At 51.6% G+C, this 22,821-nt stretch overlaps 1 protein-coding gene across 1 annotated transcript in view; it reads right to left on the bottom strand.

The window, feature by feature from the left end:
- Nucleotides 1–22,821, bottom strand: part of Sptb (spectrin beta, erythrocytic) — a 128,124-nt gene that overhangs the window by 12,403 nt on the left and 92,900 nt on the right. The window contains exons 16-32 of the mRNA XM_057782505.1: nucleotides 19,871–20,627; nucleotides 19,288–19,490; nucleotides 19,094–19,184; nucleotides 17,664–17,810; nucleotides 15,913–16,176; nucleotides 15,388–15,594; nucleotides 14,909–14,998; nucleotides 12,723–13,001; nucleotides 11,931–12,061; nucleotides 10,816–11,020; nucleotides 10,177–10,551; nucleotides 8,828–9,072; nucleotides 7,366–7,504; nucleotides 6,861–6,945; nucleotides 5,452–5,648; nucleotides 5,135–5,184; nucleotides 4,552–4,627 (exon numbers count right to left, since the gene is read on the bottom strand). Of these exons, the coding sequence (XP_057638488.1) occupies nucleotides 4,552–4,627; nucleotides 5,135–5,184; nucleotides 5,452–5,648; nucleotides 6,861–6,945; nucleotides 7,366–7,504; nucleotides 8,828–9,072; nucleotides 10,177–10,551; nucleotides 10,816–11,020; nucleotides 11,931–12,061; nucleotides 12,723–13,001; nucleotides 14,909–14,998; nucleotides 15,388–15,594; nucleotides 15,913–16,176; nucleotides 17,664–17,810; nucleotides 19,094–19,184; nucleotides 19,288–19,490; nucleotides 19,871–20,627 (3,541 nt within the window). The remainder of the gene's footprint in view (nucleotides 1–4,551; nucleotides 4,628–5,134; nucleotides 5,185–5,451; nucleotides 5,649–6,860; nucleotides 6,946–7,365; nucleotides 7,505–8,827; nucleotides 9,073–10,176; nucleotides 10,552–10,815; nucleotides 11,021–11,930; nucleotides 12,062–12,722; nucleotides 13,002–14,908; nucleotides 14,999–15,387; nucleotides 15,595–15,912; nucleotides 16,177–17,663; nucleotides 17,811–19,093; nucleotides 19,185–19,287; nucleotides 19,491–19,870; nucleotides 20,628–22,821) is intronic.

Genomic DNA, 22,821 nt, shown 5'->3' with positions numbered 1-22,821 from the left:
AGGCTCCGGGGAAGAAGGGTTGTCTAGACAGTTTGTAAGGGCTGTGTGAAGACAGCTGTTTGCAAGAGAAGTAAAAGAGTCAGCTTGCTGAGTTGAAAGTAGCCAAAGAGATGGAAACTTGGGCTGGGTAGGAACGGCTACCCCAGAGGAGAAAGGAGAGGTTGTGTTGGACAGGAAGTGTAGGGGTGGGGAAGAAAAGGCAAGCTGGGGCAGTTATCCAGCAGCCCCATGGATGGCAGGCCGGGAGATGGTGAGGGGCTCTCAGGAGAAGTGGGGTTTATGGAGCAGAGTAGCTCAATGCTATACCCCAGGACTCAGTGCTCTGAGATAGCTACTGTGGAGCTCAGGCAAGATGGCGAGAATATGGTACAGGCCACCAGACAAAGAAAAATTAAGTGGGAAGATTGCCGGTTCCTTGATGGACACAGGAAGAGGAGACCTGGTTCACTCCCACCAGAGGAGAGCCAGACTTCTTCAGGGGTCGTCTTCACCAAGCCTGTCACTGTCACCTGTGTTGACATTAGAGGAGCTGATAGCTGCTGAGTTTCTTAGTGACCTGGTCCTCAGTACTAAATTAGTAGTGTCCAGATAACCAGTTTCCCAACCACTCTGAGGCACTTCCAAATGTTAACAGGGTCTTATCCTGAGCCCACCAGTATCTGGGACACTGGAAGACATAGCTTGAAACAAGGAATTTCAGGAGACTTTGCAGCAGAGCGGCCAGGCGTTGGCATCTGGCATCGCAAAGAGAAAGCTGGGCACACCCAGCTGTGGGTAAATGTCCAGAAGGAGAGCAGGTTTCTCCAGGGAGCCAGGGCATGGTGCCAGGCTGCAGGCAGACACGCCCTTGCCACGCTGACTCAGGCATCCTGGGGAGACAGAAACACTCCCAAGTTTGGGGCAGAGCTGACGTTCGTTCCAGGCTGAGACTGCCCATTTGGAACAAACAGGATTTGCATTCGCTGCAAAATGTCTGAAAAAGCCGCTGTTCGGGGGTGGGGAGGGGAGAGGACTGGGAAAGCTGTTCAGACAAGAAGAAACACAGCTGCTATTCCACACCCACAGCGCCCACTGACGTCAGAGCCTCACTGCCGGCTGCTGATAGGGAGGTTGCTGCTGGGAACAACAGTGGCTGGGGTTAGCAGCCTTTGCACAAACGTGGCCACGGACCCCAATTCTAGTGCCCCCATAGTCCCTGGGGTACTGCCCCCCTCAATTGCCAGTGCTGGCTATTTCCCTAAGCCTCTGAGACAACGGAAGGAAGAGACAAAGATCAGAGAGATCCAGCTCAGTCCATCAGCTCTACTGTGATGCTCGGCCTCACTCCCCAGGGAAGTTGGCTGTGTTGCCAATCTTAGAAGGTCCCACTTAAAAGCCGTGTTCGTGAACTGCCCTGGGGAGAGATTCCTCCCTGACAGCCTGCGGAAGCTTCACCACTAGTGGTACCCACAATGCCACTCTCTGGAGTGGCCTTCATTTCCAGGGTCCTCCTGCACTGCACACTGGGGTCTAGCCTGGAGACCTGGAGGCAGGAAGGGTATGTTGGTTCCAAGCAGGAGACTGCTTCTTATTACAGACCCTGAGGACATCCGTGTCTTTAGAGTGTCACTCATGTCATCGCAGTAGCCCCGCAGGGCAGTGCAAGAGCAGCGTGTAGGAAGAGGTCTGGAGCCTGGGAAAACTCACACCCGCGTTAACACCGCGAGAGCCCACTTTCCTCCCTCCTGGAGAAGACATCTTCCCAGAAGCACCACTCTGGCCTGGAAGATGAAGAACACTCCGCCAGGGCCTCAGACCTTTCTGAGGAGAAGGGGCGATACCTAAGGCAGAGAGGGTGTCTGCCACTTACCAGAATGTTCTCATGCATCACACTCCGGGCAGACACACAATGAAGCTACCAGCCCCCATCCCAGCCCTTTCCCCAAATAGGGACAAGGGCCAGTGTCCTAGTCCATGACCTCTTCTTCTCTGTCTTGGCCTCACGATATCTGGTGGGGCCTCAGAGTTAGGAGCAGATGGTGGGAAACAGGAAAGCCATCTCCTCCAACCCCTCCCTTGAAAGGCTACATTGCTGACACACAGGCTTTCTGCGACCCCACAAAGGGACCTTTATGAGGCAATGGACTTGGAGGGGGAGGGGAGGGCTCCAAACCCACACAATGTTTCAACAGAACCAAAGACCAGACCCCAGCCATTCTGACTTCAAGTCCTGCTCCTCATGATACCTTGTCTTTGGCCTGCCTTCACACTTACCTGTGGGGAGGGCCTGGCTTTTTTTTTTTTTTTCCAGAATGCGCTCTAACATGCAGAGGCGAGGGGCAGCAGTGGCATTGCAGTGATGGTTTGGCAGCTCACTCATCGCATGTACACACACAGGAAGGGGAAGATTGGATCGGGGCCTGCAGGGTGGTACCCTGCGGGATGCACTATCCAGACAGGGCAAGGGTGCTTGATCCACTCCCGTTCGTCACTCCAGCAGGAAGCGGCATGCATTAGTAAGGGCTTTTACACGAAGCAATGTGGCATGTGTCTATACTACAGGACCCGACACCAGACTGTACAGATAGGACCAGCGGGAGAGCCATGGCACCCCAGGCCTATGCATGAGAAGGCGCAGCAGACAGCTGAACCTTCCTGTGATGGGCCAGAGGTTCTGTGAAGGGCAGCGAAACAGGGCGTGGGAGGAGCTCTGTGAAACTGGGTTGGGTTTTCTCCGCCAGTATGGGCTCCATCCTCTTTCTCATATCAGAGATGATTTGGAGTTAGGTCCTCCCCGAGCATCTTAAAGGCTCGGAAAGGGCTGCAGCAGGAAGTCTGTCTCCAGGAGGCCCTGGGTCTGGTGTTCATTTGATTAGCCATCTGGCTGTTTTTCCCATCTGGTGAGTGGCTGGTTCCTCAGCAAGGGCCTCCCGTAGGGGCTCACTCCTCCCCCAGAGAAACACTCAGATTTAAGCAAATTTTATTCCTCCCAACCCAGTGATATTCAGGTGTTGGATGGAGGTGGCTCGGGTGCACACGTAGTTACACTGGCACAGACGTATACGTACACGACAGACAATGGTGCCGAGATGCTCAGGTGGTCATGAAGCCCGCACACCGGGGACACCACGGCATGCAGACACACAGGGATGCAGGGCAGAAGCACAGAAGGTGGAGGCAGAAGGCAGGGACAGCTCCAGCCCTTGTCCACAGTCCATATCAGCCCCTGGAGTTCTCTCTCCCTCTGGTGGGAGTGGGGTGAGGTGGGGATGGGGTCAGGGGAGTTGGTGCTGGGAAAAGGGAGCTGGATGACAGTTTACCACAGATAGGGTGATGGGACCAGCGGCAGGATCTTCAGAGATAGGTCTTCCAGCAGAGCCCAACAGTGCCCTCTGCTGACCAGAATGGGCTACTACATCTCAGAAAAGGACCAAAGGCCCCGAGGGTGTGTGTGTGTGTGTGTGTGTGTGTGTGTGTGTGCAGGGATTTTGCACAGGGAGGTATATAAATTTTTCTCAGGGTAGCGTGTGTGTGTGTGTGTGTGTGTGTGTGTGTGTGTGTGTACAGGGATTTTGCACGAGGAGGTATATGCATCTCCTGGGGTAGCCCATGCAACAGAGTTCCCGCCGAGGATGCTAATCTTTCTAATTCCCTACTCAGGTCACTCATGCTCACCTGGGCTCCGGGAGGGGGAACACTAAGTATCTGATGCTCCTGCAATCCCCAAAGCCACATGCCACAGCGATCCATGCACTGATATGAATCACTTATGGACACTTGCTTTCTTCTCAGCCAGCTACTCCCCACGGCATCTTTCCAACCCGAGTCAGAGCTGCCTGGGCTTCCTGAACAGACTCTCAGCGTCCAAAAGAACCCGCTCTGAGGTAACAGCATAAGGCTGTATGTCCCAGGCCTCTGGAAGCCATTTTTCTTTAAACCGCTCAGACAAGGTTCTGGCTCACTGTTCTTTAAGGGCTAAGATCTCTGGGATTCTCCTCTGCACTTGCCTCAGAACCATCCTCTATGACCCATAGCCATGGGGGATGGGCTCTGCCGAGAAAGAAGAAATCTTCTAGAAGGGTGGATATTCACACTTTGCTGCATGGAATGCCTGTGGGGGGCTCAGGCAGGACGAGACAGTCTGTTGGTTCATGTGCCCTGTACATGTATGTGCCAGCATGTATATGAAGGGGGCACTGTGCTAAGGACGGAGTTTGAAGGAAAATGGGGAGACCATGTACCGAGAGGAATTGCCTCTGTATGGAGTGTTGTCCCTGTGCGCTGCGGATGTAGCAGTCCCATAAACTTACTAGGCTAGATAAAACCAAACTTGTAGAACCATGCTGGTGGGCTGGTTTCTGGGTTGGAAGGAGAGGACTTATTTAAGAATTAAAATCTAATATAAAAGTAGACTGATCTAAAGAAAGCTCCTTAGAGGGGCAGGGTGAGGGTGGGGACTAGGCAGCCCACCCTGTCCTCGCCTTCCTTCTTCCCTGGCTGAGCCTAGAAGGGGTGACCGGGCTCTGGCAGCAGCGACTCCCAGGAACTAGACAGGCGGGACATGAAACTGACCGGGGATGTTCGCTCAGTGGCCGCACGGTGGACCTGGGGAGCCTCGCCAGCTGTCTCGCCTTCCTCCTCTTGAGGCCTACGGAAGACACAACCCTCTTTAGTGACAGGTGCCTGGTTTTCTCTGGCTCTCTACCCACTGGGGAGCTCGGAGCATGTACAGCACATTATCCTTGGCTCTCTTTCCCAGAGGTGCTCGTCAAGGACATGCCCCAAGGCTTCATGGGAAAAATGAAGATAAATACTTGAGAAGTGGATGAATTCCTTGTGAGACAGCTTAAGGGTAGTGTCCAGGGGTTCCTAAGGAAGAGGTTGGCTTAGTAACAGCCACTGCTAGCCACCCCTTCCTTTCTGTACCGGGACCCGGTGCAACACACCCCTTCCTTTCAGGCTACTGGACCCGGTGCAACCCAACTCTTAAGCTCCATCCATTCTGCATTGTCTTGACAGGGCACCCAGGAGAAGAGGTCAAATGTCTTTGTTCACATGGCAGCTGCTGGTCAGTATCTTCCTTTCCCTCCTCCCAGCCACCTCCTTTACAGCATGCTTGGCTTCCTGTACACAGGCACACAGTGTGGACACTCACCCAGGTTCCTCTGCGGGTCTTTCTGGAGTCTGGCGTTCCTTAAGCTCCAGCTGGGGAAGGAAAAGGTAAAGTGGTCAGAGCAGTCACGTAGGGGAGCTACATTCTCAGATGATCTCAGTTTGGCCCTGAACCCCAACATGCCCTAATGTTTGCACTCGAGTCACAGCCTTTGTCTTTGGTGTTTATGTGCCAGTACTTTCTTGTACCTGTTTACCCTCTGACAGTAGCCCAGGTGCATTACAGCTGGCTGGGAGTGCCCTGTAACAGCCCATCCCAATAGCTGTGGCCTTCCCGGTCCCCAGATGACCTCAGCTCACCGTGGTGGGCTTCTCCAGGGCAGCAAAGCGCTCTGCCCAGCTCGCTGTGGATTTCTCAAAAGCCTCGTGCCTCTTGATGAGCTTTTCCACGCTGTCCACTGTGTGTCCAAAGTCCCGGCTGGCCAGATAGGGCTCCTGGGCGATCAGCCATGCCTCGGCCACAGAGGCATCCCTCGAGAACTGGCACACCTCCAGCACTGCCAGGAGAAGAAGCCACAAACCCACCCACAAGGCCCCAGGGTCAGTTAGCACTCAGGTATCCCTCAACTATATGGGTACTTTGCTCAGTGGTGAATTACTGTGTCAGCCATTCCATCCCCACACTAGAGGCCCACCCCATCTATACCAATGGCTACATAAAAATTTACATGTATCTCCCACCCCATCTCTACCAATGACTACATAAAAATTTACATGTAAGGCCGGGCAGTGGTGGCGCACGCCTTTAATCCCAGCACTTGGGAGGCAGAGGCAGGCGGATCTCTGTTAGTTCGAGACCAGCCTGATCTACAAGAGCTAGTTCCAGGACAGGCTCCAAAACCACAGAGAAACCCTGTCTCGAAAAACCAAAAAAAAAAAAAAAAAAATTTACATGTATATAATTTTATTTACATAAATTTCTCTCTGTCTCTGTCTCTCTCTCTCTCTCTCTCTCTATATATATATATATATAATTTTTTTTTATTTTGTATTTGCTGGGGGTCAAACTCAGGCCTACATGCATACTAAGTAAATACTCTATCACTGAATTTCATCCCTAGCCCTTAGCTTTTGAGACAAGTCTCAGTGTTCAGTCTAGGCTAGCCTCAGACTCTCAATCCTCCTGCCTCCACCCCTCCCCCAAAGTGCTAAGATTAACGGTGTGTGCCACCACGCACAGTCACAGTCATAGTTTTAAAGAAGCCATTGGGACCAACTCCATGTGGCTCACATCACCTTGCTTTAGGGAGCAATCCCCTGCCTCAAATTCTTGTTCTCGTTCATCTCACATGGTCACAGGTGAGCCTGCATAGGGATCAACTAGTCCTGGCTTTATCCTTGTTCATAACTTACCTGGGAGGTAAGATTTTTCTTCTCTCTCTCCTCAGCCTCTAGCTGCTGGAGGACAGAGCACCTCACCTCCATAGAACAAGAAGGTCAAATACCCGGGAGAAACTAGTGCTGCCTGACCCCTCGCAAGCCACAGCTCAGCAGGGGAACCAACCTGGGCACAGGCAGGGTGGTAGTGGGTGACAAGAAGAGTGGACAGGGGTAAGAGGGGGAACATGTGTCTACACAGGCCTTCTTCCTGCCTCCACTCAGGCCGGGGCCCAGAGTGTTGTACCGCCATGGAGTTTCCTCCAGGCAAGGTGTGGTACCCGCTACCTCCAGTAGGGGTCTCAGGTTCCCCAGCCCTGAGCTATACTCACACATGTGGAGCCTGTCAGAGCGGGCCTCCCACTTGTCATTCATCTCCTGCCTCCTGGACACCACCTGCTGCAATTTCTCCCGGATCTGTGGGGCGGAAAGGGGACAAGCGCAGGCTTTAGCAATGTTCCCTACTGTCCCAGGCAGCCACACACAGCTTCCAAGAGCAAGCTTGGTCACACAGTCCTAGATTCAAGTCTCGGCTCTGCTACTTGCCAGTGTGTGGCTTTGGGGAAATGACTTCATCCTTCCGAGGCACCTGTGAGGTGTCTCACCTGTGAATAGGGTTAACAACTCAGAAGTACGTGCACATGTGGGTACTGGGCAGGTATGGGCCTGCTCTCCTTCAGTGAGTATCCACCTCCCCAAGGCAGGGGACAGGCTCCTATCGCTCCGATTTCTGGCCTGAAGGCACCTCAGCTCCTTGGAAGCATCCCCTCCTTCCCGCTCCGCTCCCTGAAGCTGCTTGGCCAGCAAGCATGGGGCAGGAACAATGAGGGAACTCACCTCATCTGAGGCCTGGTGTTGCCGCTGAAGCAGGGACTCCCCGAGTTCTAGGCAGGTGCTAAAGTTCTTGGCTCTGGTGTTGATCTCAGCTTTGATGCCCTGGTGATACTTCAAGAGCAATTCCACAGAGGAGACATCCCTGAGGACAGGAGGGCCAGGGCAGAGATGCAGTTGGAGAGACAAAATGGGCCACTCAGACCTGCCTCAAGGAGTCGGTCCCTATTCTTTCTTCTCTCTGGCTAGCCTGCAATTCCTCTTCTGTCTCAGTCCCAGCAGTAACACTGGCATTTTAGTGTCTTCATTGGTCAGTGGCTCAGCAAGGTGAAGAGGTACCCCAGTGAAGCCTGGGAATATGATTTGACAGTAAAAAGGAATAAAGTACTGAATCATGTTTACATGGATGAACCTTTGAAACAGGCGAAGGAAAGAAAGCAGTCACAGGAGATAATGTACTATGTGACATTATTTATATAAAACTTAGAGAATAGGTCAACCTAGAGAGACAGAAAGTAGAAAAGCAGCTGCCCCAGGGGCCAGAGTCAGGGAGCATAATGATTGACTATGCATGGGAGTGGTTTTGTGCTCGCACATATACACGTGTGTGTGCGCATGCGTACGATCGTGTGTGTGTGTGTGTGTGTGTGTAGTGTGTGTGTGTGTGTGTGGTGATGATGAAATATATTAACTTAGACTGTGGGCAATGATCACATAATTGGGAATATATGAACACCACAGGATAATACACTTTAAATAGGTCAAGGATGGCGTATGAATTCTACCTCTGAAAATGTTAATGTGTATGGGGGAGGGGGACAGAGGGACAGAGAGAGGTCACCAATACTGGCTGAGGCAGAGGTCCAGCCCCACTGGATTTCAATTGCCCATTAATCTGACCTGGCCTTGTATGGACAGTCAACTTTATATTGAGTTTTAGGGGTGTGACCGTGACACCCAGTGCTGAGGAAGAATGATCTGGAGCCTGTCCAGGTCTGCCTATATGAGTCACCTGTTTTCACTGACAGAGGTCATGGTCTCCTTGGAGAATCTATATGACCTTTTACTTTGAAAAGGTCAGTCCTCCCAGCAGATGATAAACCATTGTGTTTCTATCGGAACCCAATCAGGTCTCTGATACCCCTCAGGAGCTTCCATTCACTGGGACCATCCCTCGGGAGAGGAGCCTCGACTCTCTCAGGATGTACGAGAGCAGTGGTTCTCAACCTGTGGGTCACAGCCCACTGGGGGTCAAATGACCTTTTCACAGGGGTTGACTAAGGCCATCAGAAAACACAGATACTTACATTATGATTCATAACAGTAGCAAAATTACAGTCATGAAATAGCAACAAAAATAATGCTATGGTCAGGGTCACCACAACATGAGGAACTGTATTAAAGGGTCGCAGCGTCAGGAAGGTTGAGAACCATGGTACTAGAGCATCCCTGAGGACACACCCCTCACCTGGGTCTCTCCTGGGTCTCGATCTGCCGGATGATGCTCTCCATCCAGGAGAGGAGGTCGCGAACCATGCTAAAGAAGCGGAACTTGTCTGCTGTGTCCACCAGCTGAGCCCTGCGCCCGGCGCATGCATCAAGTAGTGCCTGCCAGGCCGTGGACACCTCCCGCTCCTTGTTCTGGATGGCATCTGCATTCTCTCCTGCATATGCTGTCTGCAGTCGGGTGGCCACATCCTGGAACTGCTGCACCTGTGGTCAGGCAAAACCATAGCTATGGTTTTATGATGTGTTATTGGAAGTGCAACCGTCTCCGTCAGAGTCCTCTCCAGGGTGCTACTGGAAAGCAGGCTGCTACAGGATAGGGTCCCCTGCTCTAGCACCTCTGCCTGCTCAGGGCTGGTCTCTGGCCCAGGATTTGAGAATAGGAGGGTCTGTCTCAATTCCCCTTGGCCTCCTCCGGAGTGCAACAATGAGAGTAACTACTGAGCAAGCATGGTCCTAGAAATGTAATTAGCTCTCCTCCTCTTTACGGCAATCCATCCAGAGGTACTACTATATCCCTACTTCTGTGATGTGGAAACCAAGGCATAGGGATGCTAAGTGGGCGACTCCAGGTTCCTCCCACTAATCACAGGGACAGCTGGGACTGGACCTGTACACTCGGGTCCCTGGTTCTTATTCACCCCCATGTTCCCTCTTCAAAGATAGGCCTACCCCAAATCCTTTGACTGGGGCCCATGCAGGGACAATGAAGCCTCTCTCCTCAATCCTCAATGCAGCTATACCTCCTCCGTAGTTCTGCCACCCCAGGTACAACAGTTACATACCAGACCCCACCTTCAGCAGGAGGACAAATCCCTAAGATAAACCAGGGGTCCATCTTTCTCGTTGTTCTCTGAACCCTGCAGAGCCAGCTTAAGACTGTTCAGCAGCCCAACTCTCCCTATTCCACTGGACGCCTGGGGAGCTGGCAGCTGGAGTCCCTCACTTAATCCTTTCTACCTAGTCAAGCTCAGAGAAATCTAGAGAGTCTACAGAGGTTCCTCAGGGTTTGCCCCAGTGATCAGAGAGTGGATTTAGGCAGAACATTTTTTTTTTTCATTATTCGAGATAGATTTTTTTGTAACTTTGGAGCCTGTCCTGGAACTCACTCAATAGACGAGGCTGTTCTTGAACTCACAGACATCCACCTGTCTCTACCTCCCGGCTGCTAGGATTAAAGCAGCACTACTCCTGAAGCTAATAAATTCCCGAGAGCTGCTGGGCTCTGTCCTGTGCTGCTGGCTGTCCAAGGAAGAGAAACCAGGAGAAGGTGGTTGAGATGCCCGTAGGTAGGAAGGGGGTGGAAGGTACCTGCTGACCCAGGAGGTGGAGCTCCCGCTCGAAGGCAGTGTGGACCCGGTGGAAAGACTCAGCCGTGCTGGCGTCCAGCCCCACATCCTCGGGCAGCTCTCTGTGCTTCTCATCTATGAGGCCCAGGATCTCAGTGCCTGTGTAGAAGTAGCGGTGCCGGTCGTAGGAGGCAGCCAGCAGCTGCATGCGGGTGTCAATGAGCTCCAGCAGGTCGGCCCACATGTCATTCAGCCCATCCTTCCACTCGGCAATGGTGGCTGCCTCGCTGTGGCCCGCATCGATGAGCCGCTCGATGATGGCATTCACGTTGTCTACTCGCTCCTGCCCGATCGCCCCCGTCTCCCGGGCGAAGTCTCGGAACTTGTCACGGAGCATCTGAACACGGGGTAGACAGAATGTGGTTAGCTGAGCGCAAGGGCGCGTGGCGGTCACTTTGTCAGGTTGCCACTGTGGCCACCTGGAGTTGACTGTCATGCTCTCCAGGGTCCACTGTCTTTCAGTTACCCCCCACTGGCGTGACCGCATCTCTGCAGTTTCTTCCACTTGGCAGAGGAGTGGGACATGTGGGTCTGGGGTGACGGTGGCCTCTGTCTACGAAGTTAGAGGAAGGCAAAGAAAGTAAGAGCTGTGGGTACTCACGGTCACGTGGTCAAAGTCTTGCCCCATTTCCTGGGATGAGGCCACCATCTCTTTCTCTGTAATCCACTGCTCCAAGTCGTCAGCCTCTCTCTTCAGCTGGAACAGGTGGTACATGTTCTCCAGCTTCCGCCTGCGCTCCTCAGCCATGTCCTTCAGCCCCGCGTACTGTTTATCCACTTGTCCCTGGAGCCTGATGATCTGTTCCCTGGGAGCCAAACCAAGAAATGCTTTAAAGAAGGTGACCAAGACCTGAAGCCTGGGGAACCTCAGGGTTGGTAGACTTCTTGCCTAGCAGGTTGTAAGATCACAGGCTCCATCCTCAGTACAATGAAACAAAATACAACAGAAGAACCCAGAGTAGCGGGCTTAGAGGTGACAACCTACTCTTCTCCAGACCCCAGAAATTACAATGGTTTTCCCAGGAAAAGAACTGGGGAGAAAAGGAAGCACCCCCCTCAGGAGACAGCAGGATTGTGTTGGAATTCTGTCCCAGTACCTCTCACAGTGCCTCTCTCTCTCTCTCTCTCTCTCTCTCTCTCTCTCTCTCTCTCACACACACACACACACACACACACACACACACACACAGAGAGAGAGAGAGAGATTCAAGTACAAAGCATGGACCATGGATGAAGCTTCAGAAAGAGTGATTCCAATTAGCTCTCGAGAAAAGGACAGAACCAGAGACTCAGTTCTTGGGGTTCCCTGGGAGATATGAGGGTGGCTGCCCAGGAAACACAGTGCATGTTGGGAGGTGTGTCCTAATGTCCTAATGGTAGCTGAGGAAAAGGCCATGGCTGAGGCAGTCTGTGAAGTCTGGGCAGTAGTTAGTTACCTGACTCCCATTTAAGGATTTGCTGCAAGACCTTTAGGACAGGGTAACTCTTCAAAAGAGTGGCGCTCCCAGTTCACCAGGGACACTCTGACCCTGACCTTTCTATAAATGCAGTCTCCGGGGCCTACCTTGTATGACTTCTGTGCACAACTCAAAGAATAAAATGAAACAGGGACAACCAGTAGTTCAGAGACCTCTAGTTCTGCGGAAACCCGTCCCATTTCTTCCCCCTTGGACCTAAGGGACCCTGGTTTGATTCCCACACCCGAGGCACACATACCCCTCAGGGTGGCCTGCAGACAGCAGGTTCTGGGCGCGGCCGGCCAGCTGCTTGATATTCCGCCCGTACTCATCCACTGTGCGCTGCTGCCGCAGGTGTCGCTTGAGCATCACGATGGCGCCCTCTTCGTCCTGCCAGGCAGCAGTGGTCAGCACCAGAGCGCCGCCCCACCATACACCATCCGAGCGCTGCCCCACCTGACTCCGTTCTTTGGAAAGCTAAGGCGGAGCTCTGGGGAGCCCAGTTGAAGAGGAAAGCCTTTCTATCTTCCCTTCCTGTTCCTGACTCCTAGGAGGGCTGTTCTCAGCTCCTCTCTCAACTCCTTAGAGTCTTACTTGGTATCTGCCCTGCCTTTCAAGCCCAACCCCAATAATCTGTCCCTGGGAAAACATCCTAGGTCCTGGAAAGCTGGCTCAGAGGAGGAAACCTATTCTTCTGAGTCTCCCAAAATGACAATGGCTTCTCTGGGGAAATAACTGGGTTGTTGCAGTCTTGTGAGACCCCTTTATATCCTTTGTCACCCCATCTGGTAACATGCTACAATATACTATGAAGAGCCCTTGGGTGGAAACACCTACTGGTGGCGAGTGGCAGACCCATAGGATGTTCTTAATGAGGTGGGATGCCCTAAGGGGTATCACAGGAGAGCAGGAGTCTGTAGGTTCCCTACACACCCATAATTTCTCTTCTCTTCTCATAAACCTGGATAGTTTTATGAGAAGAGTGCCTGCCCACCCCAACTCTGTCTACCGCTCAGCACTCTGGCTGGCAGATTCTGCCATTCCAGCATACCTTAGGGGGCTCGTCAGAGAACACATAGAGCTCCTGCTCGCCGATCCAGGCTTCCGCCTCACCAGCATCCAGGTAGTACTGCTGTGCCTCATGGGCATCCCTCAGGCGCTGCAGCCGGCCAGCCGCCGCCTCCCGCAGTGTGTCCCACGAGCCCTGCAGATGCCCCAGGCGCTCCTCGATGTCTTGGCAGTCCATCTCTGCCGCCTTCACCAGCTGCTGCCCTCGTTGTAGCACGTCCTCCACCCGTGGGGCATGGCCCAGGATCTCATTCTGCAGGGTCTGCGGCCAGAGGAAGGACTCAGAGGCAGAGCCTTCTCACAGGAGGAGGATGCCAAGTCTACTGACCCCTCCCTCCCCCTCCTGCCAGAGCAGAGCAAGTGATAGCCTTAACACTATTCCTGAGAAGTTGGAGCAGTGCAGTGAAGACAGGGCTGAGACTAAAGCACAGATCTTGCTGATTCCACAGTCTTTGTGTTTTGAAAAAAAAAATTAAAAGATTTTTATTTATTTTTTACTTGTGTGTTTGTATGTGTCTGAGTGTATGCCACATGTGTGCCTGTACCCATGAAGGCCAGAAGAGGGCACTGGATTCCCTTGAATGGGAAATACAAATAGTGAGCTGTCTGATGGAGGTGCTGGGAACTGAACTCAGGTTCTTTAGGAGGGCAGTAAGTGCTCTTAACTGCCAGTCACCTCTCCCTTCAGGCCACTGTCCCTCAACCCTAGCCCCACACTTTTTGTGACAGGGTCTTATGTAGCACTGGACTGGCCTTGAAAGCATGATCCTTCTGCCTCCACCATGCTCAGAAACTGGGGTTACAGGTATTCACCACATGCCCAGTGTATGTGGAGCGGACTCATGGCTTTGCACATGCTAGGCGAAGTTCTACCATCTGTGCTGCATCCCCAGACTAAGCCTTGCTCTGGACCACTCCCTATAGCTGCATCCCCAGGCTAAACCATGTTCTGGTCCACTCCCTGTCTGCATCCTGGAGCTAGATTTCAGGTGTCTATGCCGGGGGGAAAGAAGAAGGACTTCAAACTGGCCTACTGCCATCACTAGCATTTTTCTTTTTGTTTATTCCAGGTTAAAGAACAAGCTGATGGCTACCCCTCGGGGAAAGCTTTGGCTTTTATTTCTCTCCATTTCCGTGGCTCAGATCTGAACTGTGTATTATTATTTCTTGTTTGAGCCCAAATGGCCCTTTCCTTGCTCTGCGGTAACTGGGTTACGTTTTTCTTCAGGAGGCCCTGATACTTGATTCCCTTTCTGGATCCTAGAGTTCCAGACTAGCTGTAGCTTCTGTGTATACTCCTAGGTTCCTTAGACCTGTTTCCTCCCTCTTGGTAATTTCCTTAAACCCTTTAAAATCATTTAAAGACAGGAGTCCTGAGGGCAGAGTGTGAGCAGACCATCAACTTCCACGCTTAAACATACACGAATAACAAGCAATACTCATGAGGAGTATGGCTGGAGTGTGTATCATACTTTACACTCAGAATCTTGCTTTCTGGAGAAAGGTCTGCGGCCAACCCCAGCCCAGGCATGAAGCTACTGCGATCCCACACAGCTGGCTTTCTTAGGTTTTAGGCTCCCTCTGCAGCCCCAACAGGGAAAGTGCTTGGTGCCTGCCTATAATTCAGGATTTCAGTACCTAATCTGTTCAAAGAGAGTGGATCAGCAGTTGCTCGCTTCTGGGACTCAAGGGTCAAAATTCATTGGCTCAAGGGGTTGAGCCTCACAGGGATGGTCACGTGTCCAGAACAACAGGGTCTATATACCCCGAGGACACTGCATATGCCAAGCTTAGCCCTAGGAGAGGGCTAGGCAGTGCTTCAGTGCTGGTGGTTTCCTCTTGGGAGGCTACCCAAAATAGGACGATGGCAGCACATTGACCCCACCCCCCTCAAGCCAGACACTCATTTGAGTCTAGTAGAGTCTGGTGGTTCCAAATTCCCAAGTAACACGATGCTTCCTTCATCTGTGATCCTCCCAGAATCCGCTCTGCAGCCACTTTAAGCATTGCCCTTTCTGCATTGCAACTTCCCATGAAGTTAGGGGACTGAAAGCAACCATCAGGAGCAATAATCTGCTGTCACCAGCCTTCTGCACAGCAGCTAGGCTGACTCCCTGGGGGCCAGGCTGGAGCAAGCAGGGGCAGATGCACTGGTGAGGTGGGACTCACCTGGTTCTTCTTCATGAACAGCTGCACAGTTTGCAGATTAGTGCCATAGTCAGCGGACTGAGCCAATGGCAGCCTCTCTTCCACCCAGAGCTGCAGAGACCAGAAGGCAGGAAGACAGCTGAGGTAATATTCCCAGACAGCTACCCCTTTCCCGAATACCCACAAAGAGCCAGACAAGGCGCTGCCTGGCTCTTCCCAACAGCCCCATTCTACAGACAGATGTTTCAAACTAGGTTTCTTTCTCAAAGTGGGATCTTGATCCCATGGTCTGACTGACCAGTACTAACAGTGACTTGTAAGTTACCATTCACAAAGGACCTGTCCTGATTTTTCTATTTAGTGCAATCTCCAAAGCAACCCTACGAGGTAAGGGCAAGATGACCAGTCATCTGTTGCCAAGATTTCTCTGCACAGCACCAGCTAGCCCCGTGGCAGCTGGCACCTCAGCTCTAGGGGGAGAGAGGCTGTAGCCCACGTACCGTCTCATCCTCCAAGTCCCGGCTGATCTGTAACTTGGCTTTGGATAATTCCAGCTGCTTCCTCCTCCTCCCCAGAGGTTCTAGAAGGTCTAGGAACCGCTTCTCGATGCTCATGTCTGTGTCTCCTGCCTCCGCTCCCAGCGAGGGTGCCTCGGCAAAAAGTTCCTCCAGCTCCTCCTTCCGCAAGTTCACTTGGTCCTCCACTCGCTGGGACACAGGACCAGTGTCAGTACTGTTTGTGACACCTGGACAGGGGATGCCCTCCACCCACCCATCTTCCAGTCACTTTTAAAGTGCAGCCTCCTCCAAGAAGTTTCCCTGGCTGCCCCCCTCTTCTATTTCACATGCATCTTTTTACTAGATTCCTGCCCTACCCATTGCAAAAGGGTAGGAGCCGGCTTCCGAATCAGGAGGCATTTTTTTTTGCAGAATGCCAACAGAAGGAGCGCTTACTTTAAGGCTTCAGGTTGGCTCCCTAAGATCCCTTCTACTCCAACACTCTGGCTCTACCGCCTCTTCACATGCCTTCAACTTAGCCAGCATCCGGTTGACAGTGGTCAGATCCTTGCCCAAGTCGTCTGATCGCAGCTGGTCCTCCATGGCGCCGATCCATTTGTTAAGGTCTGCATGGGTCTGCAAGCGCAGGTCGGAACTCCGGGCAGCCGAGAGCTGTTCAGTCTTCGCCTTCGTGGTCGTCTGCAGTTCATCCCAGAGCTTGTGCAGGGCATCCAGCCTTTCTGACACCACATCCTTGAACTGGGGCTTCTCTTCCATCAGCTGCCTCCCTTCCTGTGGGGGAAGGAGAGCTCATTCTTGGTTTCAGTGGCCCCACTCCAGGTGTTTGCAAGAGAAATCCTGAAGGGAAGTTGGTAAAGCTAGGAATTGACCCAGACCTTGGGTGAGGCGCCACCCAAACACCCTTTGAACTCTGCAAGGCCGTGTGGGGCAGGGAGAGCAGTGTTGCTGCAAAGGACTCAGAAGGATCCCAGTAAAGGGGACTGATACTCAAAGAAAAATTCAAGATTCATTTAGGAGGCAGGGTTGCTAAAACAGGTTTATCACTCTAGCACTCAGAAGACTGAGGCAGGAGGATAGTGAGCTGAAGGCCAGCCTGATGTACGAAATGAACTAAAGTCTAATTCTGGCAACTTAGACCCTGTCTCAAAAAACAAAGCAAAACAAAACAAAAAAAAACCCCAAAAAACAAAAATGGGGGGAGAATCTAGCTATATGGTAGAGGTTTAATTCCTGGTTATCCCTCCCCTAGGAAAGAAAAGAAAAGAAAAGAAAAGAGAGAGTAAGAAAGAAAAAAAAAGAACATCATAATCCATCCAGGAGTCAGGTATAGCGGTACACAACAGTGATCTATCAACTCAAGCTGAAGCAGGAAAGATCATGAGTTCAAGACTATCCTGGGCTACAGAGCAAAATCCTATCTCATAAAACAACAACAACAACAACAATAATGAATAAACTAAAAAATAAATCAGATCCAGGTAGCCATAGCATGGGAACCCCTTACAAGTTCCAGAAGTAGTGTTTTTGCCTCAGGTCATTGGGGCTGCCTGACCATGTTTCCCTGTATAAATGTCTGGGGTTTGGGTGTGGAGAGTAGAACAGAACTTGGCTCTAGGCAAATATTCTATTAATAGTGGTCAATATTATCAATGACCTCACAATTGCCAAACACTATCTTAAATGCTTTATCTGTCTACAAGCATGCCATGCCCACAACTCAATTGTTAAGAGCTATTGTCCCTATTTCAGAGAGGAAGAGCTGAGGGCAGAGAAGAGAAGCCAGTCTGGCTCCCGAGGCTATGCCCTAACCACTTGGCTTCAGGCGGACACTGGGCCTACTTCTTACTAGACAGCCACAGCAGGGAGAGCAAAGGGCCATGATTCCCAGGTGTAAGTCCTGCCACACTCTGGTCTGTGCCACTGAAAAGCCCAATACAGAGAGGCCCCATGCTTTCATCTGCAAGGGCAGTGAATAGCTGCTTCCTGGTGGTTTTGCCCATCCAAACAACAGGGAACACAGTACTGGAAAGCTAGCAGAAATGACTGCCCCCTGGCTACTGGCCACTGAACCCTAATTGTTCTCACCGGGTTTAACGAGTCTAGCTACAGCAGGAACACTAAAGCCTTCATTACTGTTTAGAGGAGGTTGTTTTATTTTCACCGCCAAGTTCTATACAGTACAGCAAGCTTCAGGACTGTCTGTGTCATGAATGCCGCCCCAGCCGCAGGAGCACATCTGAGCTCCTTCTTCTACTTACTGCATCAATGTTCTCAAGCCACCCTTGATGCGAAGCCAGTTCTGCCACAAATGCCTGGTGCTTCATCCATTTGTTGTGAAGGTTGCGCGCTTCGTCATAAGAGACATCAGGCGATGTCAGCAGCTTGTCATTGATCCAGAGAGTAAGCTGTGGGCAGAAACGGTAAGCTTTATGTTTTCTGAGTGTACCGCTTTGGCAAGGCAGGATCGTGAGTCTCCTACTGCTAGCTGCAGGTTCTCCCACCACTAGCTGCAGGGTCTCCCACGGCTAGCTGCAGGGTCTCCCACGGCTAGCTGCAGGGTCTCCCACCGCTAGCTGCAGGGTCTCCCACGGCTAGCTGCAGGTTCTCCCACGGCTAGCTGCAGGTTCTCCCACGGCTAGCTGCAGGTTCTCCCACGGCTAGCTGCAGGTTCTCCCACCGCTAGCTGCAGGGTCTCCCACTGCTAGCTGCAGGTTCTCCTACGGCTAGCTGCAGCGTCTCCCATGGCTAGCTGCAGGGTCTCCTACGGCTAGCTGCAGGGTCTCCGACCACTAGCTGCAGATGGAGGTCAAGGGGATACCCATGTCTTCCTCCCTAGAGTGTGTGTGGTTGTGAGATAGTTTGCTCTTTCCATAGTTCCAGGCCCTAGGACAAGGCCTGAGATACTGCAACAACTCAGCATATTCTTACTAGATAGATAGGTGGATAAATCCATCCTGACAGTGGGTGACAAATAATTAAGAAACACCAAGAAGATGTTACATCAAGAAGAGGTTAACAGCAACGGCAGTTAATAAGGGGAAGGGAAAGTTGTGTGTGCAGTATTTCCAAGATGGCTGTACCAAGGGCAAAGGCAAATGGAAACAAAGTTATATGGATTGAGAGGAAGTCCTAAGACGAGAGCAAGTGGGTGCCAGAGACAGACCCATTGCATGTGGGGAGTTCCATCAGCAGACTTTCCCTTTAAGGCTCTTATCCATCTGCCCTCAGGAGGCCTAACAATCTGTTTGTCCCCGGGCCCAGAATTGGTCCATAATTTAAGGACCCAGGACAAAATGAAGATGCTCAAAAGTATTAACGGATGTCAAGTCAGCATCACCAGGGCATTATGGTCGGGTCCTTTGTGGGATGCTGTGTGGGTGAAAACATGGATCAGACATCCTTGCACGTAGCCCTGTCTAGACCCTAGGTAGTTCCAACCCAGAATGTTCTCAGACCACTCTTGGTGAACCTGGTCCTAGATCGGGTAAATAAAAGGGTGACTTCAGACTTTGGGGTTGAGGGCAGAGAAGAAGTGTGGAATGAAAGGCTGCAAGGAATGTCAAGCTGAGTACCCCGAGTCCCTAGCTCATGAGATGTCACTAGTCTTGGGTGAGACAGGAATCCTATGGCCTCATTCTTCTGAGCTCTTCAGACTGAAATCAAAGAAACACCCAACTGTTGGCCTCACCTCCTTGCAGTTCTGGAGGAAGTTCTGTAACTCCAGGTTGTCTTTTAGGAGAATTGTAACCTCCTGGGCCTTCTCATTGTTCTTCTTGTGCCTGGGAAGCCAAGGGAAGTTACATTAGCACCAAGCCTGGCATCCTTGCCCAGCACCCCAACCCCAGTAGCACAGGGCCTCACGGTCCTCGGGGTGGGGAGTACCTGTCTTCAATCAGCTGCACCTTCTCTTTGATCTTGTCTGAATACAGGTTGCCCTCAGCCACCAGCTTGTTTCCAGAGTCCACAGGACTCAACACCTTATGGCGGTTGTTCTCCATAGACCCTAAGAAATCTTCAAACTTTCGGATCCCAGCCTCTGCTGCTGCCAGGGAATCTGGAGGCTCTAAATGAGCCAGGGTGTATTCCTGTTAAAGCAAGGTTTCCAGAGGAGGCCTGAGGATGGGCTAAGCGAAAGCACCACGGGCAGCTTGTGCAGGCTGCAGTGCACCCTTAGAGCAGGACAAAGAGAGTGTTCTACTCCCCAGGCGTGGCCTCCCATTCCCACCCGAGGCAGGGCGCATGGCCAGTGGTGAAAACTACATGAAAGAGCAGTAATGCAGGGCAAAGTTCACTTCTCTAGCTTCAGAATGACCCCAAAACAAGACAGCTTGGGACATACGACCAGAAAGTGACATGAAGAGGAAGGAGCAGAGAGGATTTCCTTTAACTGGTGATCATGAAGCCTTCACCACTAGTAAGTCTCCTGAGAGACTCCTATGCCCAAGCCCTGTATGCTTCTCCCTACCTGGTTGCTGAGGATGGCTTCAGCCTGCTTGGCATCTTTCTGGAACTCTTGGAAGCCCAGGCACTGGGTGAGGGAGTGCCCTCGGCTTTCCCACATCCGGCACAGAGCGTCCCAGCCGGTATCTAGGCCCTCTAGCCGCTGACCCAGAAGCTGGTACTCTGGGTCCCCCTGGCCTTCGATCACCTTCTCCCCAGAAGCCTTGACCTGGTGGTACTTGTCTTTATGCGCATCAATCTCTTCCTTAATGGCTGCATGCTGCTGTAGGAGCTGCTCAACTTCCGGGAGTGATTCAGGCATGTCCTCGGAGGCCACTGCCTTCTGGGCCATCGACAGCCAGGCCTGGAAGTCATCTAGCTCCTGCAGGAAAGCCTGCAGCTTGCTGGCCTCACCTAAGGAGAGCTCCTGATCTTGCAAGGCATCTTGCAGGCCCTTCCACAGCTTCTCAACATCTGCTTGCCGCTGGCCAATGTCCTCTTTCTGTTCAGGGTGTGACTCCATCAAATGCTGTGACTCACGCTGCAGCGCACTCACACGGTCCTGGATGGCCAGCTTATCCCGCTCCAGCCCTGACAACTTCCGCTGGATGGAAATGACCCCAGCCAGGTCCTGCCCCAGGTCCTTGATAGACTCCACAACTTTTGTCTTGTCCACGATCCACTTGCTGGTCTCCTCACAATCCACACAGTAGTTATTCACTCGAAGAGCCGAGTCCACAGCCTCTCTCTGCTCCGACACCACTGCCTGGAAGTCTTGCCATCTGCCAGAGGAGACAAAGGCCAAGGGGACCCAGATACCACGCTGTCTTTAACTCTTCCCACAAAAGCCCCTTTCCCACATTTCTCATGAGTCTTCCCCCAAAGACCTCCTGTTACCTGCCATCCCCCAAAACGAATCTACCTAATTGTGGGTAAACAAAAATAACTTGTCCAATTTTACTCAAGATGTATTGATGAATCTCTGCTAGCCAATAATCTTTAAGAGGTGGGACCAGGTTAGGGCGTGACCTTTTGGGGACCCAGAAAAAAAAAAACAACGCCAGCCTGCCCAGGGTTTGCTTTCTCTCTGTGGTTCCCACGCCACACAACTGAGGTTGGACTTCTCGTTCCTGTTTCGTGAGTTTGCCCCTTATAATAAAGAAATATAATTGGTTTATTTTGTAGTTAGCCTGGGATTCTTGGACCCGCATCTGGCAACAATATATCTATCAGAGAACCAGAATTCCTTGATTCTCAAGAGTCAAACAATATGATCCCAGCCATATGTAATGTTCAACTAGACTTTAGGTAAACATGAATGCCCCTGGATTTGCCATGGTTAGGCTTTTGTCTAGTGTGAAGGTAATATGTATTTAGTAGGAACTGTGCTTTGAATGTTGTCCTTTGCCTGAGCTAGAAGTATCACATGTAGTGATATTTCATTTGTATTTTAATAAATAAAGCTTGCCTGAAGATCAGAATGCAAAACAGCCACACTAGTCAACGCTAGTCAGCCACACAGGCCAGGCAGTGGTGGCACACACCTTTAACCCCAGCAGCCACACTAGTTAGCTATAGAGGCTGGGCGGTTGTGATGCATGTCTTTAATCCCAGCACTAGAGAGGAATATAAGTTGGGATGAGACAGGAATTCGCTCTCCTTCAGTCTGAAGATTTCCTAGAGGTAAGAGCTCTCTAGTAAGTGGCTTGGCTAATGTGCTTTTCTCATCTTCAGGTTGAACCCCCATATCTGTCTCTGGGTTATTATTATTCGTGCTACAATCAGGTATGGTACTGTGGTGGTGGTGGGCAGGGGCAGCAGGCTGCAGCTCCCAATCAGCCGTGTGACCACAGGTTAACAACCAACACTACAGACTGCCAGGTTGCTAAGCTAGGTGACTGGCAACTTTGAGCTGCCAAGACTGGTCTCTGACGCTTGGTACAGTGGGTCTCCTATTTTAGTTCCCAGAGCAGCTAAGACAAGTGCCACAATACATGACCATATGTGTGTGTGTATGTGTGTGTGTGTGTGTGTGTGTGTGTGAGAGAGAGAGAGAGAGAGAGAGAGAGAGAGAGAGAGAGAGAGAGAGAGAGAGAGAGGTATGTGTGTGCATCTGTGTATGGGGGCATGCACCCCTGTGTGCTTATGTGAAGGCCACGGGATGATGTCAGGTGTTTTCCCCTTCCCCCATCTTATTTTTTGAGACAGTTCCACAGGAGACCCGATGCAGTTTTGGCTAGGCTAGCTGGCTGGCACAGCCAGCTGCCTGTCTCTGTCCCACCCCATCCCCATGCTGGGAATACAATTACACTCATATTCCCTGGTTTTTATGTGAGTGTTGGGGATTTGAACTCAGGTCCTCTTGCTTGCATAGCGAGCTCTGATACCCACTTGCCCCCTGCAAATGCATTTTCTGCTTATGATATGGACAACGTACAATGGGTTTATCGGGTTATAACTCCATCGCAAGTCAGAGAGTATCTGCATACAATTTCCCTAGAGTTTTAGAAACGTTGGAAATATCTAGAAAGCTCACAGTATTAACTTCAAGAATGCTTCAGGACAGTTCTCAGCTTCCCTTCAGAGAAGTTTGAAAATGCCCAAGGCTACATTCAAAGTGCCCTAGGGCCTGAAAACAGAAATGAAAGAGGCCTGGCGAAAAGAGAGGAGGAAAGAGAGGAGAGGAGGACTCCAGCTAGGGCTGTGATGACAATGTGCAGCAATATCAGTCTTCAGGTGCAACACGGCTATGAAATGGGAGATACGCCAAGGTCTGGCGTATGTCCTGGAGTCCTTCAGTGAGTCTTAGAGAGCTGTCCACCCGCCAGGCAGACCACTGAGTCCACGCTTACCCACCTCACCACAGAAGAATCTGTAGCACACGAGAGTAAACTAAAGGCCTGTGTGGTAGTTTGGATGAGAAATGTCCCCCCTACGCTCAGGTATTTGGACACTTGGTCCCCAGCTGGTGGCACT

The sequence above is a fragment of the Chionomys nivalis genome, chromosome 10 (assembly GCF_950005125.1).
Source record: "Chionomys nivalis chromosome 10, mChiNiv1.1, whole genome shotgun sequence".
Taxonomy (NCBI): Eukaryota; Metazoa; Chordata; class Mammalia; order Rodentia; family Cricetidae; genus Chionomys; species Chionomys nivalis.
Note: the sequence above shows the minus strand (reverse complement) of the source record. Positions and strands in the feature narration are given on the sequence as shown.